This window comes from Oncorhynchus kisutch, linkage group LG25, assembly GCF_002021735.2.
Source record: "Oncorhynchus kisutch isolate 150728-3 linkage group LG25, Okis_V2, whole genome shotgun sequence".
Classification (NCBI taxonomy): Eukaryota; Metazoa; Chordata; class Actinopteri; order Salmoniformes; family Salmonidae; genus Oncorhynchus; species Oncorhynchus kisutch.
In genome coordinates this window covers 42,746,065-42,772,558 of record NC_034198.2, presented here as the reverse complement: position 1 = coordinate 42,772,558, position 26,494 = coordinate 42,746,065, and the positions used below count along the sequence as shown (strand labels likewise).

Sequence of the window (26,494 nt, the reverse complement as noted above, 5' to 3'; positions counted from 1 at the left end):
TATAACTACTAGTCATGTTGGCAATAGAACAAGCTTTCAAATCACCTGACCCACATTGTGATTTATAATGGACATTTTTGTTTTTATTTTGAGCAGGATTTTATTAATTTATTTAAGCTGGTTGCTGCTGGAGTGAAACGTACTTTTATAAACAATTTCATTGCTCAACCATTGTAAATGCAAATCACATTTCAACATTTTGTTGCACGGCTAAAAAATAGCTACTATCTTTATTTCTAATCTGGTCATTGAAGTCAATCATTAAACCTCCCATTCACCATTCAAGTGCAGGCAACAGGTTATCAGAGCATCACATACCACTTTTTAATGTAAGCAGGAGGCAGTATGCATTTTGAAAACATACTTACTGATCAGGAGAAACCAGACACATTGTTCACACGGAGCCAAACAAACAACAGACAATGAAAACATTTACAAATCTGTGTGTAGCAGGTTGTGAACTCTGCAAACGATGTCATTAATACATGGATTAACAGAAATGAACCAAACGATGTCATTAATACATGGATTAACAGAAATGAACCAAACGATGTCATTAATACATGGATTAACAGAAATGAACCAAACGATGTCATTAATACATGGATTAACAGAAATGAACCAAACGATGTCATTAATACATGGGTTAACAGAAATGAACCAAACGATGTCATTAATACATGGATTAACAGAAATGAACCAAACGATGTCATTAATACATGGATTAACAGAAATGAACCAAACGATGTCATTAATACATGGATTAACAGAAATGAACCAAACAATGTCATTAATACATGGATTAACAGAAATGAACCAAACGATGTCATTAATACATGGATTAACAGAAATGAACCAAATGATGGAGATGAATAGTAAATGTACTACTGGTGACGTATGTAATGGAGAATTCGTAACAAAAGGGCAAACAATGAAGGAATGAATGAGGGCAAGAATTGTCCTGAGACAGCTGAGACATTCTGGAGAGAGACTCTCCAGTATTTCCACACACCCCTGCCCTGCTGAGCCATTCTGGAGAGAGACTGTCCTATATCTCCACCCGCCCCTGCCCTGCTGAGCCATTCTGGAGAGAGTCTGTCCTATATCTCCACCCGCCCCTGCCCTGCTGAGCCATTCTGGAGAGAGTCTGTCCTATATCTCCACCCTCCCCTGCCCTGCTGAGCCATTCTGGAGAGAGTCTGTCCTATATCTCCACCCGCCCCTGCCCTGCTGAGCCATTCTGGAGAGAGACTGTCCTATATCTCCACCCGCCCCTGCCCTGCTGAGCCATTCTGGAGAGAGTCTGTCCTATATCTCCACCCTCCCCTGCCCTGCTGAGCCATTCTGGAGAGAGTCTGTCCTATATCTCCACCCTCCCCTTCCCTGCTGAGCCATTCTGGAGAGAGTCTGTCCTATATCTCCACCCGCCCCTGCCCTGCTGAGCCATTCTGGAGAGAGACTGTCCTATATCTCCACCCGCCCCTGCCCTGCTGAGCCATTCTGGAGAGAGTCTGTCCTATATCTCCACCCTCCCCTTCCCTGCTGAGCCATTCTGGAGAGAGTCTGTCCTATATCTCCACCCTCCCCTGCCCTGCTGAGCCATTCTGGAGAGAGACTGTCCTATATCTCCACCCCACCCTCCCCTGCCCTGCTGAGCCATTCTGGAGAGAGACTGTCCTATATCTCCACCCCACCCTCCCCTGCCCTGCTGAGCCATTCTGGAGAGAGACTGTCCTATATCTCCACCATCCCCTGCCCTGCTGAGCCATTCTGGAGAGAGACTGTCCTATATCTCCACCATCCCCTGCCCTGCTGAGCCATTCTGGAGAGAGACTGTCCTATATCTCCACCCTCCCCTGCCCTGCTGAGCCATTCTGGAGAGAGACTGTCCTATATCTCCACCATCCCCTGCCCTGCTGAGCCATTCTGGAGAGAGACTGTCCTATATCTCCACCATCCCCTGCCCTGCTGAGCCATTCTGGAGAGAGTCTGTCCTATATCTCCACCCTCCCCTGCCCTGCTGAGCCATTCTGGAGAGAGACTGTCCTATATCTCCACCATCCCCTGCCCTGCTGAGCCATTCTGGAGAGAGACTGTCCTATATCTCCACCATCCCCTGCCCTGCTGAGCCATTCTGGAGAGAGACTGTCCTATATCTCCACCCTCCCCTTCCCTGCTGAGCCATTCTGGAGAGAGACTGTCCTATATCTCCACCCTCCCCTTCCCTGCCCTGCTGAGCCATTCTGGAGAGAGTCTGTCCTATATCTCCACCCTCCCCTGCCCTGCTGAGCCATTCTGGAGAGAGACTGTCCTATATCTCCACCATCCCCTGCCCTGCTGAGCCATTCTGGAGAGAGACTGTCCTATATCTCCACCCTCCCCTGCCCTGCTGAGCCATTCTGGAGAGAGACTGTCCTATATCTCCACCCTCCCCTGCCCTGCTGAGCCATTCTGGAGAGAGACTGTCCTATATCTCCACCCTCCCCTGCCCTGCTGAGCCATTCTGGAGAGAGACTGTCCTATATCTCCACCATCCCCTGCCCTGCTGAGCCATTCTGGAGAGAGACTGTCCTATATCTCCACCCGCCCCTGCCCTGCTGAGCCATTCTGGAGAGAGACTGTCCTATATCTCCACCCGCCCCTGCCCTGCTGAGCCATTCTGGAGAGAGACTGTCCTATATCTCCACCCCACCCTCCCCTGCCCTGCTGAGCCATTCTGGAGAGAGACTGTCCTATATCTCCACCCGCCCCTGCCCTGCTGAGCCATTCTGGAGAGAGACTGTCCTATATCTCCACCCCACCCTCCCCTGCCCTGCTGAGCCATTCTGGAGAGAGACTGTCCTATATCTCCACCATCCCCTGCCCTGCTGAGCCATTCTGGAGAGAGACTGTCCTATATCTCCACCCTCCCCTGCCCTGCTGAGCCATTCTGGAGAGAGACTGTCCTATATCTCCACCCTCCCCTGCCCTGCTGAGCCATTCTGGAGAGAGACTGTCCTATATCTCCACCCTCCCCTGCCCTGCTGAGCCATTCTGGAGAGAGACTGTCCTATATCTCCACCATCCCCTGCCCTGCTGAGCCATTCTGGAGAGAGACTGTCCTATATCTCCACCCTCCCCTGCCCTGCTGAGCCATTCTGGAGAGAGACTGTCCTATATCTCCACCCGCCCCTGCCCTGCTGAGCCATTCTGGAGAGAGACTGTCCTATATCTCCACCCTCCCCTTCTTCTTGTCGCAACATTTTAAATGATACTCAAGCCACATTATCTTCACATATTTTAGATGCTTTCCAGTGACAGTCTGAACTCTATAATCAGCTGGGCCTATTGCCGCGCGTGGGCTTTCCAAATAGGCCCACAAGCTTGTGATTTGAAATAATCGACAACTGAATATTTTAGTGTTATCGTTTTATAATTTTATTTGTACTTTTTACCGCATTTTCCATCACTGCACTTGTGCGCTGCATCATGGGTCTCCCGGTCGCAGTCGGCTGCGACACAGCCTAGGATCGAACCCGGGTCTGTAGTAAGCTAATGATATAGCCTATAGGGAGCTCGATTCCTCTGTGACTAAGTCATACTTTCTGGGGAAGTATTTTTTGAAGTATTTTATTTATTTTTGTATAGACAGGAGTAATTATATATAATTTAATTTATAATATAATAATGACTTCCCTAATTCGACCCAGTGCTATGCATTTTTCACTCCTGTTCTGTTGATTTTCATATCAACTTTATTTGTTTGAAGCCAATCCTGGTTATATCATTTTTTATTTGATTTTACCTTTATTTAACTAGGCAAGTCAGTTAAGAACAAATTCTTATTTTCAATGACGGCCTAGGAACAGTGGGTTAACTGCCTGTTCAGGGGCAGAACGACAGATTTGTACCTTGTCAGCTCAGGGATTTGAACTTGCAACCTTTCGGTTATTAGTCCAACACTCTAACCACTAGGCTACCCTGCCGCCCCAGGGTAACCCGTCATAGGTGTGGAATCTCTGGCACATATGGAATCTCTGGCACATATGGAATCTCTGGCACATACGGAATCTCTGGCACATATGGAATCTGGCACATATGGAATCTCTGGCACATATGGAATCTCTGGCACATATGGAATCTCTGGCACATACGGAATCTCCGGCACATATGGAATCGTTGGCACATATGGAATCTCTGGCACATATGGAATCTATGGCACATATGGAATCTCTGGCACATATGGAATCTCTGGCACATACGGAATCTTTGGCACATATGGAATCTCTGGCACATATGGAATCTCTGGCACATATGGACTCTCTGGCACATATGGAATATCTGGCACATATGGAATCTTTGGCACATATGGAATCTCTGGCACATATGGCATCTCTGGCACATATGGAATCTCTGGCACATATGGAATCTCTGGCACATATGGAATCTCTGGCACATATGGAATCTCGGGCACATATAGAATCTCTGGCACATATGGAATCTTTGGCACATATGGAATCGCGGGCACATATGGAATCTCTGGCACATATGGAATCTCGGGCACATATGGAATCTCGGGCACATATAGAATCTCTGGCACATATGGAATCTCTGGCACATATGGAATCTCAGGCACATATGGAATCTCTGGCACATATGGAATCTTTGGCACATATGGAATCTCGGGCACATATGGAATCTCTGGCACATCAGGTGTGTTGTTTAGAATGGTGTTTTCCAACTCATTGCATTTTTTTGGCAAATGTTTTGAAAATGACATTTCATTGGCTGATTCATTACATGAGTTCTGTTAAGATTCATTACCATATTTGTAAATGTGATTTGTTACTCACCGTGGATTAAGCACCCAATGCATCCCAATTATAATCGTCCTGTTGTCCGGGACCACGGCAACCCTAAAAAATCTAATCTAATTTCGTTTGTCACATACACATGGTTAGCAGATGTTAATGGTCACATACACATGGTTAGCAGATGTTATTGGTCACATGGTTAGCAGATGTTATTGGTCACATGGTTAGCAGATGTTATTGGTCACATGGTTAGCAGATGTTATTGGTCACATGGTTAGCAGATGTTATTGGTCACATGGTTAGCAGATGTTATTGGTCACATGGTTAGCAGATGTTATTGGTCACATGGTTAGCAGATGTTATTGGTCACATGGTTAGCAGATGTTAATGGTCACATACACATGGTCAGCAGATGTTATTGGTCACATACACATGGTTAGCAGATGTTAATGGTCATATACACATGGTTAGCAGATGTTAATGGTCATATACACATGGTTAGCAGATGTTAATGGTCATATACACATGGTTAGCAGATGTTAATGGTCATATACACATGGTTAGCAGATGTTATTGGTTACATACACATGGTTAGCAGATGTTATTGGTCACATGGATAGCAGATGTTATTGGTCACATGGTCAGCAGATGTTATTGGTCACATACACATGGTCAGCAGATGTTATTGGTCACATACACATGGTTAGCAGATGTTAATGGTCACATACACATGGTTATCAGATGTTAATGGTCACATACACATGGTTAGCAGATGTTAATGTGAGTGTAGCGAAATGCTTGTGCTTCTCGTTCCGACAATGCAGTAATAACCAACAAGTAATCTAACTAACAATTCCAAAACTACTGCCTTATAGACACAAGTGTAAAGGGATAAAGAATATGTACATAAAGATATATGAATGAGTGATGGTATAGAACTGCATAGGCAAGATACAGTAGATGGTATTGAGTACAGTATATACATATGAGATGAGTAATGTAGGGTATGTAAACATTATATAAAGTGGCATTGGTTAAAGTGGCTAGTGATGCACACACTCCAACACACACCCTAACACACCCCCTAACACACACACCCTAACACACCCCCTAACACACACACACCCTAACACACCCCCTAACACACACACACACCCCCACATCCTAACACACACACACCCTAACACACACACACACCCTAACACACACACACATCCTAACACACACACACATCCTAACACACACACACATCCTAACACACACACACATCCTAACACACACACACATCCTAACACACACACATCCTAACACACACACACATCCTAACACACAAACACCCTAACACACAAACACCCTAACACACGAACATTCTAACACACACACACATCCTAACACACACACACATCCTAACACACACATCCTAACACACACACACATCCTAACACACACACACCCTAACACACAAACATCCTAACACACACACACACACATCCTAACACACACACACATCCTAACACACACACACACTCCAACACGCACCCTAACACACACAGACACACACACCCTAACACACACACACACACCCTAACACACCCTAACACACACACACACACCCTAACACACACACACCCTAACACACACACACACACACACCCTAACACACACACACCCTAACACACACAGACACACACACACACACACACACCCTAACACACACACAACCTAACACACACAGACACACACACGCAAACACCCTAACACACACACACTCCAACACACACAGACACACACACACAAACACCCTAACACACACACACCCTAACACACCCTAACACACACACACACACACCCTAACACACACACACCCTAACACACACACACACACACACACACACACACACACACACACACACACCCTAACACACACAGACACACACACACACACACAAACACCCTAACACACACACACTCCAACACACACAGACACACACACCCTAACACACACAGACACACACACACAAACACCCTAACACACACACACTCCAACACACACAGACACACACACCCAGGAGCGATGTGTCAGGGGGAAAACATCTGAGGATAATTTGTAAACACCAGACCTGTCACTAGAAGGTCAGGTCCTGTCTGAGGGACATGGTACCTCCCGGAGAGGCTGGATGGGGCAGATGACTGAAACCAGAGGGGGGGTACAACCTATCAACACCTTAAAGGACTTTGTGAAATAAAGGATTGGTCAGGGTGCCAAGCTCACAGATTCACATTACTATCACTACTGTAACACACACCTTCTGGCTTGCTGGCTTGCACACACACACATAAACACACACACACTCTCTCCATTCTCAAGCTCACTGTGTCTTCTGTTCCTAACCATGGTTCTCTCTCTCTAACTCTCCCTCTATCTTACTGACTGTGTCTTCTGTTCCTAACCATGGTTCTCTCTCTCTAACTCTCCCTCTATCTTACTGACTGTGTCTTCTGTTCCTAACCATGGTTCTCTCTCTCTAACTCTCTCTCTATCTTACTGACTGTGTCTTCTGTTCCTAACCATGGTTCTCTCTCTCTATCTTACTGACTGTGTCTTCTGTTCCTAACCATGGTTCTCTAACTCTCCCTCTATCTTACTGACTGTGTCTTCTGTTCCTAACCATGGTTCTCTCTCAATTCAATTCATTTCAATTCAATTCAATTCAAGGGCTTTATTGGCATGGGAAACATGTGTTAACATTGCCAAAGCAAGTGATGTAGATAATATATAAAGTGAAATAAACAATAAAAATTAACAGTAAACATCACACATACAGAAGTTTCAAAACAAAGACATTACAAATGTCATATTATATATATATATACAGTGTTTTAACAATGTACAAATGGTTTTGGTATACAAGGGGAAATAAATTAGCATAAATATGGGTTGTATTTACAATGGTGTGTGTTCTTCACTGGTTGCCCTTTTCTCGTGGCAACAGGTTACAAATCTTGCTGCTGTGATGGCACACTGTGGAATTTCACCCAGTAGATATGGGAGTTTATCTAAATTGGATTTTGTTTTCGAATTCTTTGTGGATCTGTGTAATCTGAGGGAAATATGTCTCTCTAAAATGGTCATACATTGGGCAGGAGGTTAGGAAGTGCAGCTCAGTTTCCACCTCATTTTGTGGGCAGTGAGCACATAGCCTGTCTTCTCTTGAGAGCCATGTCTGCCTACGGCGGCCTTTCTCAATAGCAAGGCTATGCTCACCGAGTCTGTACATAGTCAAAGCTTCCCTTAATTTTGGGGTCAGTCACAGTGGTCAGGTATTCTGCCGCTGTGTACTCTCTGTGTAGGGCCAAATAGCATTCTAGTTTGCTCTGTGTTTTTGTTAATTCTTTCCAATGTATCAAGTAATTATCTTTTTGTTTTCTCATGAATTCGTTGGGTCTAATTGTGCTGCTGTCCTGGGGTTCTGTGGGGTGTGTTTGTGTTTGTGAACAGAGCCCCAGGACCAGCTTGCTTAGGGGACTCTTCTCCAGGTTCATCTCTCTGTAGGTGATGGCTTTGTTGTGGAAGATTTGGGAATCGCTTCCTTTTAGGTGGTTATAGAATTTAACGTCTCTTTTCTGGATTTTGATAATTAGTGGGTATCGGCCTAATTCTGCTCTGCATGCATTATTTGGTGTTCTACGTTGTACATGGAGGTTATTTTTGCAGAATTCTGCGTGCAGAGTCTCAATTTGGTGTTTGTCCCATTTTGTGAAGTCTTGGTTGGTGAGCGGACCCCAGACCTCACAACCATAAAGGGCAATGGGCTCTATGACTGTTTCAAGTATTTTTAGCCAAATCCTAATTGGTATGTTGAAATTTATGTTCCTTTTGATGGCATAGAATGGCCCTGATGTTTAGGCCAAGGTATGTATCGTTTTTTGTGTGCTCTAGGGCAACAGTGTCTAGATGGAATTTGTATTTGTGGTCCTGGTGACTGGACCTTTTTTGAAACACCATTATTTTGGTCTTACTGAGATTTACTGTCAGGGCCCAGGTCTGACAGAATCTGTGCATAAGATCTAAGTGCTGCTGTAGGCCCTCCTTGGTTGGTGACAGAAGCACCAGATCATCAGCAAACAGCAGACATTTGACTTCGGATTCTAGTAGGGTGAGGCCGGGTGCTGCAGACTTTTCTAGTGCCCGCGCCAATTCGTTGATATATATGTTGAAGAGGGTGGGGCTTAAGCTGCATCCCTGTCTCACCCCACAACCCTGTGTGAAGAAATGTGTGTGTTTTTTGCCAATTTTAACCACACACTTGTTGTTTGTGTACATGGATTTTATAATGTCGTATGTTTTACCCCCAACACCACTTTCCATCAGTTTGTATAGCAGACCCTCATGCCAAATTGAGTCGAAGGCTTTTTTGAGATCAACAAAGCATGAGAAGACTTTGCCTTTGTTTTGGTTTGTTTGGTTGTCAATTAGGGTGTGCAGGGTGAATACATGGTCTGTTGTACGGTAATTTGGTAAAAAGCCAATTTGACATTTGCTCAGTACATTGTTTTCATTGAGGAAATGTACGAGTCTGCTGTTGTTGATAATGCAGAAGATTTTCCCAAGGTTACTGTTGACGCATATTCCACGGTAGTTATTGGGGTCAAATTTGTCTCCACTTTTGTGGATAGGGGTGATCAGTCCTTGGTTCCAAATATTGGGGAAGATGCCAGAGCTAAGGATGATGTTAAAGAGTTTTAGTATAGCCAATTGGAATTTGTTGTCTGTATATTTGATCATTTCATTGAGGATACCATCAACACCACAGGCCTCAGTGATAAAGTAGTCTACAGTACTACTGCCAAGAGATGAGCTATAGATGTACCTACCATAGGAGTCCCCTCGAAGCCTACCATTGACTATGTACATACCCAGCGTGCGACAGAGCTGCAGAAGTTGTGACCCGTTTTTGTTGGTTATGTTGTCATAGTTGTGCCTAGGGGGGCATATGTGGGAGGGAATGCTGTCACCTCCAGGCAGGTGTTTGTCCCCCTGTGTGCTGAGGGTGTCAGGTTCTTGTCCGGTTCTGGCATTTAGGTCGCCACAGACTAGTACATGTCCCTGGGCCTGGAAATGATTGATTTCCCCCTCCAGGATGGAGAAGCTGTCTTCGTTAAAATATGGAGATTCTAGTGGGGGGATATAGGTAGCACACAGGAGGACATTTTTCTCTGTTAGGATAATTTCCTTTTGAATTTCTAGCCAAATGTAGAATGTTCCTGTTTTGATTAATTTAATGGAGTGAGTTAGGTCTGCTCTATACCAAATTAGCATACCCTCTCTCTCTAACTCTCCCTCTATCTTACTGACTGTGTCTTCTGTTCCTAACCATGGTTCTCTCTCTATCATCACTCTCTCAATTCAATTCCATTTCAAGGGGCTTTATTGGCCTGGGAAACATGTTAACATGACTCTTTATTGTCCTGGGAAACATGTTAACATGGCTCTTTATAGTCATGGGAAACATGTTAACATTGCCAAAGCAATGAAGTAGATAATATACAGAAATTAAATAAACAATCAAAATTAACAGTAAACATTACACTCACAGAAGTTCTCTCTCTCTCTCTCTCTCTCTATATATATATATATATATATATATATATATATATATATATAAACTCAGCAAAAACAGAAACTGGCCTTTTTCAGGACCCTGTCTTTCAAAGATAATTCATAAAAATCCAAATAACTTCACAGATCTTCGTTGTAAAGGGTTTAAACACTGTTTCCCATGCTTGTTCAATGGACCATAAACAATTAATGAACATGCACCTGTGGAACGGTCGTTAAGACACTAACAGCTTACAGACGGTAGGCAATTAAGGTCACAGTTCTGAAAACTTAGGACACTAAAGAGGCCTTTCTACTGACTCTGAAAAACACCAAAAGAAAGATGCCCAGGGTCCCTGCTCATCTTCGTGAACGTGCCTTAGGCATGCTGCAAGGAGGCATGAGGCCTGCAGGGCAATAAATTGCAATGTCCGTACTGTGAGAAGCCTAAGACAGCGCTACAGGGAGACAGGATGAACAGCTGATCATCCTCACAGTGGCAGACCATGTGTAACAACACCTGCACAGGATCAGTACATCCGAACATCACACCTGCGGGACAGGTACAGGATGCAACAACTGCCCGAGTTACACCAGGAACGCACAATCCCTCCATCAGTGCTCAGACTGTCCACAATAGGCTGAGAGAGGCTGGACTGAGGGCTTGTAGGCCTGTTGTAAGGCAGGTCCTCACCCGACATCACTGGCAACAACATCGCCTATGGGCACAAATCCATCGTCGCTGGACCAGACAGGACTGGCAAAAAGTGCTCTTCACTGACGAGTCGCGGTTTTGTCTCACCAGGGGTGATGGTCGGATTCGCGTTTATGGTCGAAGGAATGAGCGTTACACCGAGACCTGTACTCTGGAACGGGATCGATTTGGAAGTGGAGGGTCAGTCATGGACTGGGGCCGTGTGTCACAGCATCATCGGACTGAGCTTGTTGTCATTGCAGGCAATCTCAACGCTGTGCGTTACAGGAAAGACATCCTCCTCCCTCATGTGGTACCCTTCCTGCAGGCTCATCCTGAGATGACCCTCCAGCATGACAATGCCATCAGCCATACTGCTCGTTCTGTGCGTGATTTCCTGCAAGACAGGAATGTCAGTGTTCTGTCATGGTCAGTGAAGAGCCCGGATCTCAATCCCATTGAGCACGTCTGGGACCTGTTGAATCGGAGGGTGAGGGCTAGGGCCATTCCCCCCAGAAATGTCTGGGAATTTGCAGGTACCTTGGTGGAAGAGTGGGGTAACATCTCACAGCAAGAACTGTCAAATCTGGTGCAGTCCATGAGGAGGAGATGCACTGCAGTACTTAATGCAGCTGGTGGCCACACCAGATACTGACTGTTACTTTTGATTTTAACCCCCCTTTGTTCAGGGACACATTATTCCATTTCTGTTAGTCACATGTTTGTGGAACTTGTTCAGTTTATGTCTCAGTTGTTGAATCTTGTTATGTTCATACAAATATTTACACATGTTAAGTTTGCTGAAAATAAACGCAGTTGACAGTGACGTTTCGCAGTTGACAGTGAGAAGACGTTTCGGTTTTTTCTGAGTTTATATATTTCTGTATAGAAAGGAGTAATTTCTATCATTTAGGCAAATGTATTTTCTAATGGGTTCGCTCTCTCTTTCTCTGTTTCTCTCTCTCATTCTATCTCTCTCTTTCTCTGTCTCTCTCTTTCTATTCGTCTCTCTTTCTCTGTTTCTCTCTCTCATTCTATCTCTCTCTTTCTGTCTCTCTCTTTTCTATTCGTCTCTCTTTCTGTTTCTCTCTCTCATTCTATCTCTCTCTTTCTCTGTCTCTCTCTCTTTCTGTTTGTCTCTCTTTCTCTCCTTAGAGACCAGTGACTACAGCGAGGTGGTATCAGACTCCTTCCCCTCCGCCCCGGCAGAACCTCTCCCAGAGTTCCAGCTGGAACCCGAGGATGGGTTTGTCGTGAAGAACCGTCCGGTGCAGCTCCGCTGTAGGGCCGCCCCCGCTACGCAGATATACTTCAAATGTAATGGAGAGTGGGTCAACCAGAACGATCATGTGACCAAAGAGAGCCTCGACCAGATCACAGGTACAGGAATAGTACTGGAGCACACAATGCAATCACACAATCCCATAGTCTCAAACATTCAAGAGCGCAAGAATTCACACACATACACACACGCAATCTCATGAGCGCGAGCATTGACACAAATACACATTCTCATACACTAAACTCACTCTTAACTTTCCACAACCGTTCACTGATAGACGTTACAATAAAGAAACCCTGTACACTAGTGGTACGCTGGTCAGCTGTTTTTTCACCCGCATCTCCCCGCAATCGCTAATGACCCATATACAACCTCCCGACTATATGTGAAAGGCTGAGGGCCTGTTAGAGATGGAGGAATCTTTTTCTTTTTTTTTGACAGGTGGTGATTTAGCCGGATTTAGATGTTTTTGGTTCTAATTTCTGACATTTTGATTGGATGTTAGAATATACAGTGTCTCTTCGGTCATTATATGAAGACTAAACACGTTTACAGACGGTCCCTAACTGTGGTAGAAATACTATCATATTTTATGACGCTGATAAAGATTACACCTTTACAGACGGTCCCTAACTGTGGTAGAAATACTATCATCTTTTATGACGCTGATCAAGATTACACCTTTACAGACGGTCCCTAACTGTGGTAGAAATACTATCATATTTTATGACGCTGATAAAGATTACACCTTTACAGACGGTCCCTAACTGTGGTAGCAATACTATCAGCTTTTATGATGTTGATAAAGAAAACACGTTTACAGACGGTCCCTAACTGTGGTAGAAATACTATCATATTTTATGACGCTGATAAAGATTACACCTTTACAGACGGTCCCTAACTGTGGTAGAAATACTATCATATTTTATGACGCTGATAAAGAAAACACGTTTACAGATGGTCCCTAACTGTGGTAGAAATACTATCATATTTTATGACGCTAATAAAGATTACACCTTTACAGACGGTCCCTAACTGTGGTAGAAATACTATCAGCTTTTATGATGTTGATAAAGAAAACACGTTTACAGATGGTCCCTAACTGTGGTAGAAATACTATCATATTTTATGACGCTGATAAAGATTACACCTTTACAGACGGTCCCTAACTGTGGTAGAAATACTATCATATTTTATGACGCTGATAAAGATTACACCTTTACAGACGGTCCCTAACTGTGGTAGAAATACTATCAGCTTTTATGATGTTGATAAAGAAAACACGTTTACAGACGGTCCCTAACTGTGCATTCTCTTAAGATTCTCCAGATGTCCATTTAACACATCTGAACAGTAAGCTACAGTTCCCTTAACTTGCCATAGGCCTATTTGAAGTCCCTGTCTTGTGACGGTCGAATGTTTTATAGTTCCTCACAATCATCACACATCACATAGCGGCACTGCTATCATCCTCTTAAACCGCTTAATAATTCAACTCTGACGTCGTCCTTTTGTTTTGCCTCCATTGGATCGACGTTAACTTTTTCTGCCTGTTCCCAAAAAACATTTGGCGTGTTAGCGATTTGGCGTGTAGGCGATTTGGCGTGTAGGTGATTTGGTGTGTTAGCGATTTGGCGTGTAGGTGATTTGGTGTGTTAGCGATTTGGCGTGTAGGTGATTTGGTGTGTTAGCGATTTGGCGTGTAGGTGATTTGGTGTGTTAGCGATTTGGCGTGTAGGTGATTTGGCGTGTAGGTGATTTGGCGTGTAGGTGATTTGGCGTGTAGGCGATTTGGCGTGTAGGTGTTTTGGCGTGTAGGTGATTTGGTGTGTTAGCGATTTGACGTGTAGGTGATTTGGCGTGTAGGCGATTTGGCGCTCGTACAGCTAGGTTCTGAAGCTTAGTGTTACACACTAATGCCAGACAGCCTAAAATAATGAATGAAACACCTCCATCTAAGCAATAGATAGAAATTGAACAATAATTATATATTTAATGATTTTTAAGTTATTGTTTTGTCTTTATTTAACCCGCGACCCACCCAAACTTTATCCACACAATAATGAATTACCCCAAACCAGCCCACCCATGGATATCACCATGGGGACTACTAAACCAGCCCACACCGTGGATATCACCATGGGGACTACTAAACCAGCCCACCCATGGATATCACCATGGGGACTACTAAACCAGCCCACCCGTGGATATCACCATGGGGACTACTAAACCAGCCCACACCGTGGATATCACCATGGGGACTACTAAACCAGCCCACACCATGGATATCACCATGGGGACTACTAAACCAGCCCACACCGTGGATATCACCATGGGGACTACTAAACCAGCCCACGCTATGGATATCACCATGGGGACTACTAAACCAGCCCACACCGTAGATATCACCATGGGGACTACTAAACCAGCCCACACCGTGGATATCACCATGGGGACTACTAAACCAGCCCACACCGTGGATATCAGCATGGGGACTACTAAACCAGCCCACCCCTCGGATATCACCATGGGGACTACTAAACCAGCCCACGCCGTGGATATCACCATGGGGACTACTAAACCAGCCCACACTGTGGATATCACCATGGGGACTACTAAACCAGCCCACACCGTGGATATCACCATGGGGACTACTAAACCAGCACACACTGTGGATATCACCATGGGGACTACTAAACCAGCCCACACCGTGGATATCACCATGGGGACTACTAAACCAGCCCACACCGTGGATATCACCATGGAGACTACTAAACCAGCCTACATACACCATGGATATCACCATGGGGACTACTAAACCAGCCCACACCATGGATATCACCATGGGGACTACTAAACCAGCCCACCTATGGATATCACCATGGGGACTACTAAACCAGCCCACACCATGGATATCACCATGGGGACTACTAAACCAGCCCACACCATGGATATCACCATGGGGACTACTAAACCAGCCCACACTGTGGATATCACCATGGGGACTACTAAACCAGCCCACACCGTGGATATCACCATGGGGACTACTAAACCAGCCCACACTGTGGATATCACCATGGGGACTACTAAACCAGCCCACACCGTAGATATCACCATGGGGACTACTAAACCAGCCCACACCGTAGATATCACCATGGGGACTACTAAACCAGCCCACACCGTGGATATCACCATGGGGACTACTAAACCAGCCCACACCGTGGATATCAGCATGGGGACTACTAAACCAGCCCACCCCTCGGATATCACCATGGGGACTACTAAACCAGCCCACGCCGTGGATATCACCATGGGGACTACTAAACCAGCCCACACTGTGGATATCACCATGGGGACTACTAAACCAGCCCACACCGTGGATATCACCATGGGGACTACTAAACCAGCACACACTGTGGATATCACCATGGGGACTACTAAACCAGCCCACACCGTGGATATCACCATGGGGACTACTAAACCAGCCCACACCGTGGATATCACCATGGGGACTACTAAACCAGCCCACACCGTGGATATCACCATGGAGACTACTAAACCAGCCTACATACACCATGGATATCACCATGGGGACTACTAAACCAGCCCACACCATGGATATCACCATGGGGACTACTAAACCAGCCCACCTATGGATATCACCATGGGGACTACTAAACCAGCCCACACCATGGATATCACCATGGGGACTACTAAACCAGCCCACACCATGGATATCACCATGGGGACTACTAAATCAACATTATTAGTCAAACCGCGCATCGCTACTGTACACATTCATTAACATATAATGATCTCAGTCTCTCTCTCCTCTCTCTCCCCCCTCTCTCCCCTCTCCCCCTCTCTCGCCCCTCTCTCCTCTCTCTCTTCTCCCCCCCTCCCCTATCCCCCTCTCCCCCCTCTCTCCTCTCTCTCCCCCCTCCCCTATCCCCCTCTCCCCCCTCTCTCCTCTCCGGTCTCTCCCCTCTCTCCTCTCCCCTCTCCCCTCTCTCCCCTCTCTCTCCCAGGCCTGGTGGTGAGGGAGGTGGATATCTCTGTATCGAGGACCCAGGTGGAGGAATTGTTTGGTCTGGAGGACTACTGGTGTCAGTGTGTGGCCTGGAGCTCTGCAGGCACCACCAAGAGTAGCCGCGCGTACGTCCACATCGCATGTAGGTACAGAGAGAGAGTCTGGGGGGGATCTGTGTGTGGGGGGTGGGTGGGTCTGTGTGTGGGGGGGGGGTATGTGTGTGTGGGGGGAATCTGTGTGTGGGGGGGATCTTTGTGGGGGGGAGATCTGTGTGTGGGGGGAAATCTCTGTGTGGGGGGGTTCTGTGTGTGGGGGGGAATCTCTGTGTGTGGGGGGGTTCTGTGTGTGGGGGGAATCTCTGTGTGTGGGGGGAATCTCTCTGTGTGTGGGGGAGATCTGTGTGTGGGGGGAATCTCTCTGTGTGTGGGGGGATTCTGTGTGTGGGGGGGAATCTCTGTGTGTGTGGGGGGGAGTCTCTCTGTGTGTGGGGGGGTTCTGTGTGTGGGGGGGGGAATCTCTGTGTGTGTGGGGGGGAGTCTCTCTGTGTGTGGGGGAGATCTGTGTGTGGGGGGAATCTCTCTGTGTGTGGGGGGGTTCTGTGTGTGGGGAGGAATCTGTGTGTGTGTGGGGGGGGAGTCTCTCTGTGTGTGGGGGGGTTCTGTGTGTGGGGGGGAACCTCTGTGTGTGTGGGGGGGGGTATGTGTGTGAAATTATGTTTTCTAGAGTTTATAGGCACGTTCCAATTATGTTTTATTCCACCCACCATGCTTCAATCCGATTAGAGATGTAGTAGATGTAGTAGATGTAGTAGATGTATGGGTAGTAGATGTAGTAGATGTATGGGTAGTGGTGAACGAGCAGACATTTTAGTAGAAAGGAGATATTTTTGGGACACGACCTATTTAATGCCTATTTATTTTTAAAGGTGTGTCTGTGGTATCTGTGTGTTTGTGGTGTCTGTGGTGTCTGTATGTTTGTGGTGTCTGTGATGTTTGTGGTGTCTGTGGTGTCTGTGTGATTGTGGTGTCTGTGTATTTGTGGTGTCTGTGTGCTTGTGGTGTCTGTGATGTTTGTGGTGTCTGTGTGATTGTGGTGTCTGTGTGTTGGTGATACCTGGATGCCTGAACCTAACCCCTTACCCTAATTCCAACCCTAATTGTAACCCCCCCCCCCCACACACACACACACACACACACACACACACACACACAGACACTCAGTTTATTCCATGTGTATCTCTGTGTTGTTGTTTGTGTCGCACCTCTGTGCTTGATCTTGGCCAGGTCGCAGTTGTAAATAAGAACTTGTTCTCAACTGGCCTCCCTGGTTAAATAAAGGTGTTCTCAACTGGCCTCCCTGGTTAAATAAAGGTGTTCTCAACTGGCCTCCCTGGTTAAATAAAGGTGTTCTCAACTGGCCTACCTGGTTAAATAAAGGTGTTCTCAACTGGCCTCCCTGGTTAAATAAAGGTGTTCTCAACTGGCCTACCTGGTTAAATAAAGGAGAAATATAAATGACTAAATAATATAGAACTCTCTGTCGCCCCCTGTCTGCAGACCTGCGTAAGGCCTTTGAGCAGGAGCCTCTGGGTCGAGAGGTGAGATTGGAGCAGGAGGTGTTGCTGCAGTGTCGACCCCCTGAGGGCATTCCCCCTGCTGAGGTATGTGTGTCCTCATCACATCCTCTTCATCCCGTCATCTTCATCACTCATTCTCTTCATCACTCCTCATCACTCCTCTTCATCGATCGCCACCTTCATGACTCCTTATCTTCATCACGCCTCCTCTTCATCATCACTTCTCCTCATCACTCCTCATCACTCTTCCTCCTCTTCATCACTTCTCCGCATCACTCCTCATCACTCCTCATCACTTCTCCGCATCACTCCTCATCACTCATCATCACTTCTCATCACTCTTCCTCGTCTTTATCACTCCTCATCACTTCCCCTCCCCTTCATCACTCCTCATCACTCCTCCTCCTCTTCATCCCTCGTCATCACTCCTCCTCCTCTTCATCCCTCCTCTTCACTCCTCCTCCTCAGGAGTGACAGGGAAATATTCGTATTTATATCAGCAAACAGATGTATTTGTTTGGTAAATGTCATCCAGTGTTAGCATTGGGACCATTGCAGGATTGGCTCAGTCCTGGGTGACTTGTGTGTTGGCGCTCCTTTGTTGGTGTGTTCATATGTGTGTGTGTGTGTGTGTGTGTGTGTTGTTCTTTTCGTTGTGTGTGTGTGAGTGTGAGTGTGAGTGTGAGAGTGTGTGTGTGTGTGTGTGTGTGTGTGTGTGTGTGTGTGTGTGTGTGTGTGTGTGTGTGTGTGTGTGTGTGTGTGTTGTTCTTTTCATTGTGTGTGTGTGTGTGTGTGTGTGTCTGTCTGTGTCTATCTCTCTCTCTCTCTCTCTCTCTCTTTGTCTGTGTGGTGTTCTCTCTAACTGGTCTCCCCCCCCCCCCAGGTTGACTGGTTAAAGAATGAGGAAACCATAGACCCATCTCAGGACTCTAACTTCCTGATGACCATTGATCATGACCTCATTATTAAACAGGCCCGTCTCTCTGACACGGCCAACTACACCTGTGTGGCACGTAACCATGTAGCCAGGAGACGCAGTAGTACCGCCACGCTTATCGTCTATGGTAAGTAGCACACACACACACACACACACACACACACACACACACACACACACACACACACACAGGAGATGTTTTTCTGACTCTCTCTCGATCTCTACTCTCTCTTTCAATTCAGTAGACTTTATCTACATTGTCCAAGTACACTTAAACAGCAATATTGGGACCAGCAGTGATGAAGTAATCATAACAGTGGTAGTAGTAGTGGATATGGTATTACCATTAACAGCAACTACAACAACTATATCAATGAGAACAACAGTGTTGCATTACAGCAATAGTCTCAACCTGACTGAGAAGACACATGGCCTGGTAGTAGACCACGCTCAACCTGACTGAGAAGACACATGACCTGGTAGTAGACTACGCTCAACCTGACTGAGAAGACACATGACCTGGTAGTAGAGCAGTCTCAACCTGACTGAGAAGACACATGACCTGGTAGTAGAGCAGTCTCAACCTGACTGAGAAGACACATGGCCTGGTAGTAGACCACGCTCAACCTGACTGAGAAGACACATGGCCTGGTAGTAGACCAGAAGACACATGACCTGGTAGTAGACCAGTCTCAACCTGACTGAGAAGACACATGACCTGGTAGTAGACCAGTCTCAACCTGACTGAGAAGACACATGACCTGGTAGTAGACCAGTCTCAACCTGACTGAGAAGACACATGGCCTGGTAGTAGACCATGCTCAACCTGACTGAGAAGACACATGACCTGGTAGTAGACCAGTGTCAACCTGACTGAGAAGACACATGACCTGGTAGTAGACCAGTGTCAACCTGACTGAGAAGACACATGACCTGGTAGTAGAGCAGTCTCAACCTGACTGAGAAGACACATGACCTGGTAGTAGACCAGTCTCAACCTGACTGAGAAGACACATGACCTGGTAGTAGACCAGTCTCAACCTGACTGAGAAGACACATGACCTGATAGTAGACCACGCTCAACCTGACTGAGAAGACACATGACCTGGTAGTAGACCACGCTCAACCTGACTGAGAAGACACATGACCTGGTAGTAGAGCAGTGTCAACCTGACTGAGAAGACACATGACCTGGTAGTAGACCAGTGTCAACCTGACTGAGAAGACACATGACCTGGTAGTAGAGCAGTCTCAACCTGACTGAGAAGACACATGACCTGGTAGTAGACCAGTGTCAACCTGACTGAGAAGACACATGACCTGGTAGTAGAGCAGTCTCAACCTGACTGAGAAGACACATGACCTGGTAGTAGAGCAGTCTCAACCTGACTGAGAAGACACATGACCTGGTATGAAAGACAAAACAAAACTACATGGGAAATTTTATCGACATTCCATTGCACATTGTTGTAGCAGGAGGACACATATTTGGCTGCCAAAACTGCACATTTAGTCTTTTCACCCAATAAATATTAGATATTAGAAATAAATATTCTCTTAGGTTTTAGTATTTGTCACAGTGTAATAGGAAATGCAGCTCTGTCTCTACCTCTCCCCTGGAGCAGTGAGCATAGCCTGTCCTCTCTGGGTAGCCAGGTTTGTCTGTTACGACCGGTCTCTATAGCCAGACTGTCCTCTCTGTCAGCCAGGTTGGTCTGTGACGACCGGTCTCTATAGCCAGACTGTCCTCTCTGTCAGCCAGGTTGGTCTGTGACGACCGGTCTCTATAGCCAGACTGTCCTCTCTGTCAGCCAGGTTGGTCTGTGACGACCGGTCTCTATAGCCAGACTGTCCTCTCTGTCAGCCAGGTTGGTCTGTGACGACCGGTCTCTATAGCCAGACTGTCCTCTCTGGTCAGCCAGGTTGGTCTGTAACGACCGGTCTCTATAGCCAGACTGTCCTCTCTGTCAGCCAGGTTGGTCTGTGACGACCGGTCTCTATAGCCAGACTGTCCTCTCTGGTCAGCCAGGTTGGTCTGTGACGACCGGTCTCTATAGCCAGACTGTCCTCTCTGGTCAGCCAGGTTGGTCTGTGACGACCGGTCTCTATAGCCAGACTGTCCTCTCTGGTCAGCCAGGTTGGTCTGTGACGACCGGTCTCTATAGCCAGACTGTCCTCTCTGTCAGCCAGGTTGGTCTGTGACGACCAGTCTCTATAGCCAGACTGTCCTCTCTGGTCAGCCAGGTTGGTCTGTAACGACCGGTCTCTATAGCCAGACTGTCCTCTCTGTCAGCCAGGTTGGTCTGTGACGACCGGTCTCTATAGCCAGACTGTCCTCTCTGGTCAGCCAGGTTGGTCTGTGACGACCGGTCTCTATAGCCAGACTGTCCTCTCTGGTCAGCCAGGTTGGTCTGTGACGACCGGTCTCTATAGCCAGACTGTCCTCTCTGGTCAGCCAGGTTGGTCTGTGATGACCGGTCTCTATAGCCAGACTGTCCTCTCTGGTCAGCCAGGTTGGTCTGTGATGACCGGTCTCTATAGCCAGACTGTCCTCTCCGAGTCTGTACCTAGTCAGTGTTTTCCTCAGTTTTCTATCAGTCACAGTGGTCAGATAGTCTGCCACCATGTACTGTCTGTTTAGAGCCAAATAGCATTGAAGTTTACTTAGATTTTTTGTGGTGTTTTTCCAATAGGTGATATATATTTATTTTTGTTTTGTGATGATTTGGTTGGGCCAGATGTTCTGAGTGCCGTCCTGAGGCTCTATGGGGTTGGTTTGGGTTAGTGAACTGAGCCTCAGAACCAGCTGGCTGAGTGATGTCCTGAGGCTCTATGGGGTTGGTTTGGGTTAGTGAACTGAGCCTCAGAACCAGCTGGCTGAGTGATGTCCTGAGGCTCTATGGGGTTGGTTTGGGTTAGTGAACTGAGCCTCAGAACCAGCTGGCTGAGTGTTGTCCTGAGGCTCTATGGGGTTGGTTTGGGTTAGTGAACTGAGCCTCAGAACCAGCTGGCTGAGTGTTGTCCTGAGGCTCTATGGGGTTGGTTTGGGTTAGTGAACTGAGCCTCAGAACCAGCTGGCTGAGTGCTGTCCTGAGGCTCTATGGGGTTGGTTTGGGTTAGTGAACTGAGCCTCAGAACCAGCTGGCTGAGTGCTGTCCTGAGGCTCTATGGGGTTGGTTTGGGTTAGTGAACTGAGCCTCAGAACCAGCTGGCTGAGTGCTGTCCTGAGGCTCTATGGGGTTGGTTTGGGTTAGTGAACTGAGCCTCAGAACCAGCTGGCTGAGTGCTGTCCTGAGGCTCTATGGGGTTGGTTTGGGTTAGTGAACTGAGCCTCAGAACCAGCTGGCTGAGTGCTGTCCTGAGGCTCTATGGGGTTGGTTTGGGTTAGTGAACTGAGCCTCAGAACCAGCTGGCTGAGTGTTGTCCTGAGGCTCTATGGGGTTGGTTTGGGTTAGTGAACTGAGCCTCAGAACCAGCTGGCTGAGTGTTGTCCTGAGGCTCTATGGGGTTGGTTTGGGTTAGTGAACTGAGCCTCAGAACCAGCTGGCTGAGTGCTGTCCTGAGGCTCTATGGGGTTGGTTTGGGTTAGTGAACTGAGCCTCAGAACCAGCTGGCTGAGTGCTGTCCTGAGGCTCTATGGGGTTGGTTTGGGTTAGTGAACTGAGCCTCAGAACCAGCTGGCTGAGTGCTGTCCTGAGGCTCTATGGGGTTGGTTTGGGTTAGTGAACTGAGCCTCAGAACCAGCTGGCTGAGTGCTGTCCTGAGGCTCTATGGGGTTGGTTTGGGTTAGTGAACTGAGCCTCAGAACCAGCTGGCTGAGTGCTGTCCTGAGGCTCTATGGGGTTGGTTTGGGTTAGTGAACTGAGCCTCAGAACCAGCTGGCTGAGTGCTGTCCTGAGGCTCTATGGGGTTGGTTTGGGTTAGTGAACTGAGCCTCAGAACCAGCTGGCTGAGTGTTGTCCTGAGGCTCTATGGGGTTGGTTTGGGTTAGTGAACTGAGCCTCAGAACCAGCTGGCTGAGTGCTGTCCTGAGGCTCTATGGGGTTGGTTTGGGTTAGTGAACTGAGCCTCAGAACCAGCTGGCTGAGTGCTGTCCTGAGGCTCTATGGGGTTGGTTTGGGTTAGTGAACTGAGCCTCAGAACCAGCTGGCTGAGTGTTGTCCTGAGGCTCTATGGGGTTGGTTTGGGTTAGTGAACTGAGCCTCAGAACCAGCTGGCTGAGTGTTGTCCTGAGGCTCTATGGGGTTGGTTTGGGTTAGTGAACTGAGCCTCAGAACCAGCTGGCTGAGTGTTGTCCTGAGGCTCTATGGGGTTGGTTTGGGTTAGTGAACTGAGCCTCAGAACCAGCTGGCTGAGTGCTGTCCTGAGGCTCTATGGGGTTGGTTTGGGTTAGTGAACTGAGCCTCAGAACCAGCTGGCTGAGTGCTGTCCTGAGGCTCTATGGGGTTGGTTTGGGTTAGTGAACTGAGCCTCAGAACCAGCTGGCTGAGTGTTGTCCTGAGGCTCTATGGGGTTGGTTTGGGTTAGTGAACTGAGCCTCAGAACCAGCTGGCTGAGTGTTGTCCTGAGGCTCTATGGGGTTGGTTTGGGTTAGTGAACTGAGCCTCAGAACCAGCTGGCTGAGTGCTGTCCTGGGGCTCTATGGGGTTGGTTTGGGTTAGTGAACTGAGCCTCAGAACCAGCTGGCTGAGTGCTGTCCTGAGGCTCTATGGGGTTGGTTTGGGTTAGTGAACTGAGCCTCAGAACCAGCTGGCTGAGTGTTGTCCTGAGGCTCTATGGGGTTGGTTTGGGTTAGTGAACTGAGCCTCAGAACCAGCTGGCTGAGTGTTGTCCTGAGGCTCTATGGGGTTGGTTTGGGTTAGTGAACTGAGCCTCAGAACCAGCTGGCTGAGTGTTGTCCTGAGGCTCTATGGGGTTGGTTTGGGTTAGTGAACTGAGCCTCAGAACCAGCTGGCTGAGTGTTGTCCTGAGGCTCTATGGGGTTGGTTTGGGTTAGTGAACTGAGCCTCAGAACCAGCTGGCTGAGTGTTGTCCTGAGGCTCTATGGGGTTGGTTTGGGTTAGTGAACTGAGCCTCAGAACCAGCTGGCTGAGTGTTGTCCTGAGGCTCTATGGGGTTGGTTTGGGTTAGTGAACTGAGCCTCAGAACCAGCTGGCTGAGTGATGTCCTGAGGCTCTATGGGGTTGGTTTGGGTTAGTGAACTGAGCCTCAGAACCAGCTGGCTGAGTGCTGTCCTGAGGCTCTATGGGGTTGGTTTGGGTTAGTGAACTGAGCCTCAGAACCAGCTGGCTGAGTGCTGTCCTGAGGCTCTATGGGGTTGGTTTGGGTTAGTGAACTGAGCCTCAGAACCAGCTGGCTGAGTGATGTCCTGAGGCTCTATGGGGTTGGTTTGGGTTAGTGAACTGAGCCTCAGAACCAGCTGGCTGAGTGATGTCCTGAGGCTCTATGGGGTTGGTTTGGGTTAGTGAACTGAGCCTCAGAACCAGCTGGCTGAGTGATGTCCTGAGGCTCTATGGGGTTGGTTTGGGTTAGTGAACTGAGCCTCAGAACCAGCTGGCTGAGTGCTGTCCTGAGGCTCTATGGGGTTGGTTTGGGTTAGTGAACTGAGCCTCAGAACCAGCTGGCTGAGTGTTGTCCTGAGGCTCTATGGGGTTGGTTTGGGTTAGTGAACTGAGCCTCAGAACCAGCTGGCTGAGTGATGTCCTGAGGCTCTATGGGGTTGGTTTGGGTTAGTGAACTGAGCCTCAGAACCAGCTGGCTGAGTGATGTCCTGAGGCTCTATGGGGTTGGTTTGGGTTAGTGAACTGAGCCTCAGAACCAGCTGGCTGAGTGCTGTCCTGAGGCTCTATGGGGTTGGTTTGGGTTAGTGAACTGAGCCTCAGAACCAGCTGGCTGAGTGTTGTCCTGAGGCTCTATGGGGTTGGTTTGGGTTAGTGAACTGAGCCTCAGAACCAGCTGGCTGAGTGCTGTCCTGAGGCTCTATGGGGTTGGTTTGGGTTAGTGAACTGAGCCTCAGAACCAGCTGGCTGAGTGTTGTCCTGAGGCTCTATGGGGTTGGTTTGGGTTAGTGAACTGAGCCTCAGAACCAGCTGGCTGAGTGTTGTCCTGAGGCTCTATGGGGTTGGTTTGGGTTAGTGAACTGAGCCTCAGAACCAGCTGGCTGAGTGTTGTCCTGAGGCTCTATGGGGTTGGTTTGGGTTAGTGAACTGAGCCTCAGAACCAGCTGGCTGAGTGTTGTCCTGAGGCTCTATGGGGTTGGTTTGGGTTAGTGAACTGAGCCTCAGAACCAGCTGGCTGAGTGTTGTCCTGAGGCTCTATGGGGTTGGTTTGGGTTAGTGAACTGAGCCTCAGAACCAGCTGGCTGAGTGTTGTCCTGAGGCTCTATGGGGTTGGTTTGGGTTAGTGAACTGAGCCTCAGAACCAGCTGGCTGAGTGATGTCCTGAGGCTCTATGGGGTTGGTTTGGGTTAGTGAACTGAGCCTCAGAACCAGCTGGCTGAGTGCTGTCCTGAGGCTCTATGGGGTTGGTTTGGGTTAGTGAACTGAGCCTCAGAACCAGCTGGCTGAGTGCTGTCCTGAGTCTCTATGGGGTTGGTTTGGGTTAGTGAACTGAGCCTCAGAACCAGCTGGCTGAGTGATGTCCTGAGGCTCTATGGGGTTGGTTTGGGTTAGTGAACTGAGCCTCAGAACCAGCTGGCTGAGTGATGTCCTGAGGCTCTATGGGGTTGGTTTGGGTTAGTGAACTGAGCCTCAGAACCAGCTGGCTGAGTGCTGTCCTGAGGCTCTATGGGGTTGGTTTGGGTTAGTGAACTGAGCCTCAGAACCAGCTGGCTGAGTGTTGTCCTGAGGCTCTATGGGGTTGGTTTGGGTTAGTGAACTGAGCCTCAGAACCAGCTGGCTGAGTGATGTCCTGAGGCTCTATGGGGTTGGTTTGGGTTAGTGAACTGAGCCTCAGAACCAGCTGGCTGAGTGATGTCCTGAGGCTCTATGGGGTTGGTTTGGGTTAGTGAACTGAGCCTCAGAACCAGCTGGCTGAGTGCTGTCCTGAGGCTCTATGGGGTTGGTTTGGGTTAGTGAACTGAGCCTCAGAACCAGCTGGCTGAGTGTTGTCCTGAGGCTCTATGGGGTTGGTTTGGGTTAGTGAACTGAGCCTCAGAACCAGCTGGCTGAGTGCTGTCCTGAGGCTCTATGGGGTTGGTTTGGGTTAGTGAACTGAGCCTCAGAACCAGCTGGCTGAGTGTTGTCCTGAGGCTCTATGGGGTTGGTTTGGGTTAGTGAACTGAGCCTCAGAACCAGCTGGCTGAGTGTTGTCCTGAGGCTCTATGGGGTTGGTTTGGGTTAGTGAACTGAGCCTCAGAACCAGCTGGCTGAGTGTTGTCCTGAGGCTCTATGGGGTTGGTTTGGGTTAGTGAACTGAGCCTCAGAACCAGCTGGCTGAGTGTTGTCCTGAGGCTCTATGGGGTTGGTTTGGGTTAGTGAACTGAGCCTCAGAACCAGCTGGCTGAGTGTTGTCCTGAGGCTCTATGGGGTTGGTTTGGGTTAGTGAACTGAGCCTCAGAACCAGCTGGCTGAGTGTTGTCCTGA

At 47.8% G+C, this 26,494-nt stretch overlaps 1 protein-coding gene across 1 annotated transcript in view; it reads left to right on the top strand.

Moving 5' to 3' along the window:
- Positions 1–26,494, top strand: part of LOC109885048 (netrin receptor UNC5B-like) — a 124,314-nt gene that overhangs the window by 19,514 nt on the left and 78,306 nt on the right. Inside the window, exons 2-5 of the mRNA XM_031804852.1 lie at positions 12,242–12,466; positions 16,397–16,540; positions 17,955–18,058; positions 18,858–19,038. Of these exons, the coding sequence (XP_031660712.1) occupies positions 12,242–12,466; positions 16,397–16,540; positions 17,955–18,058; positions 18,858–19,038 (654 nt within the window). The remainder of the gene's footprint in view (positions 1–12,241; positions 12,467–16,396; positions 16,541–17,954; positions 18,059–18,857; positions 19,039–26,494) is intronic.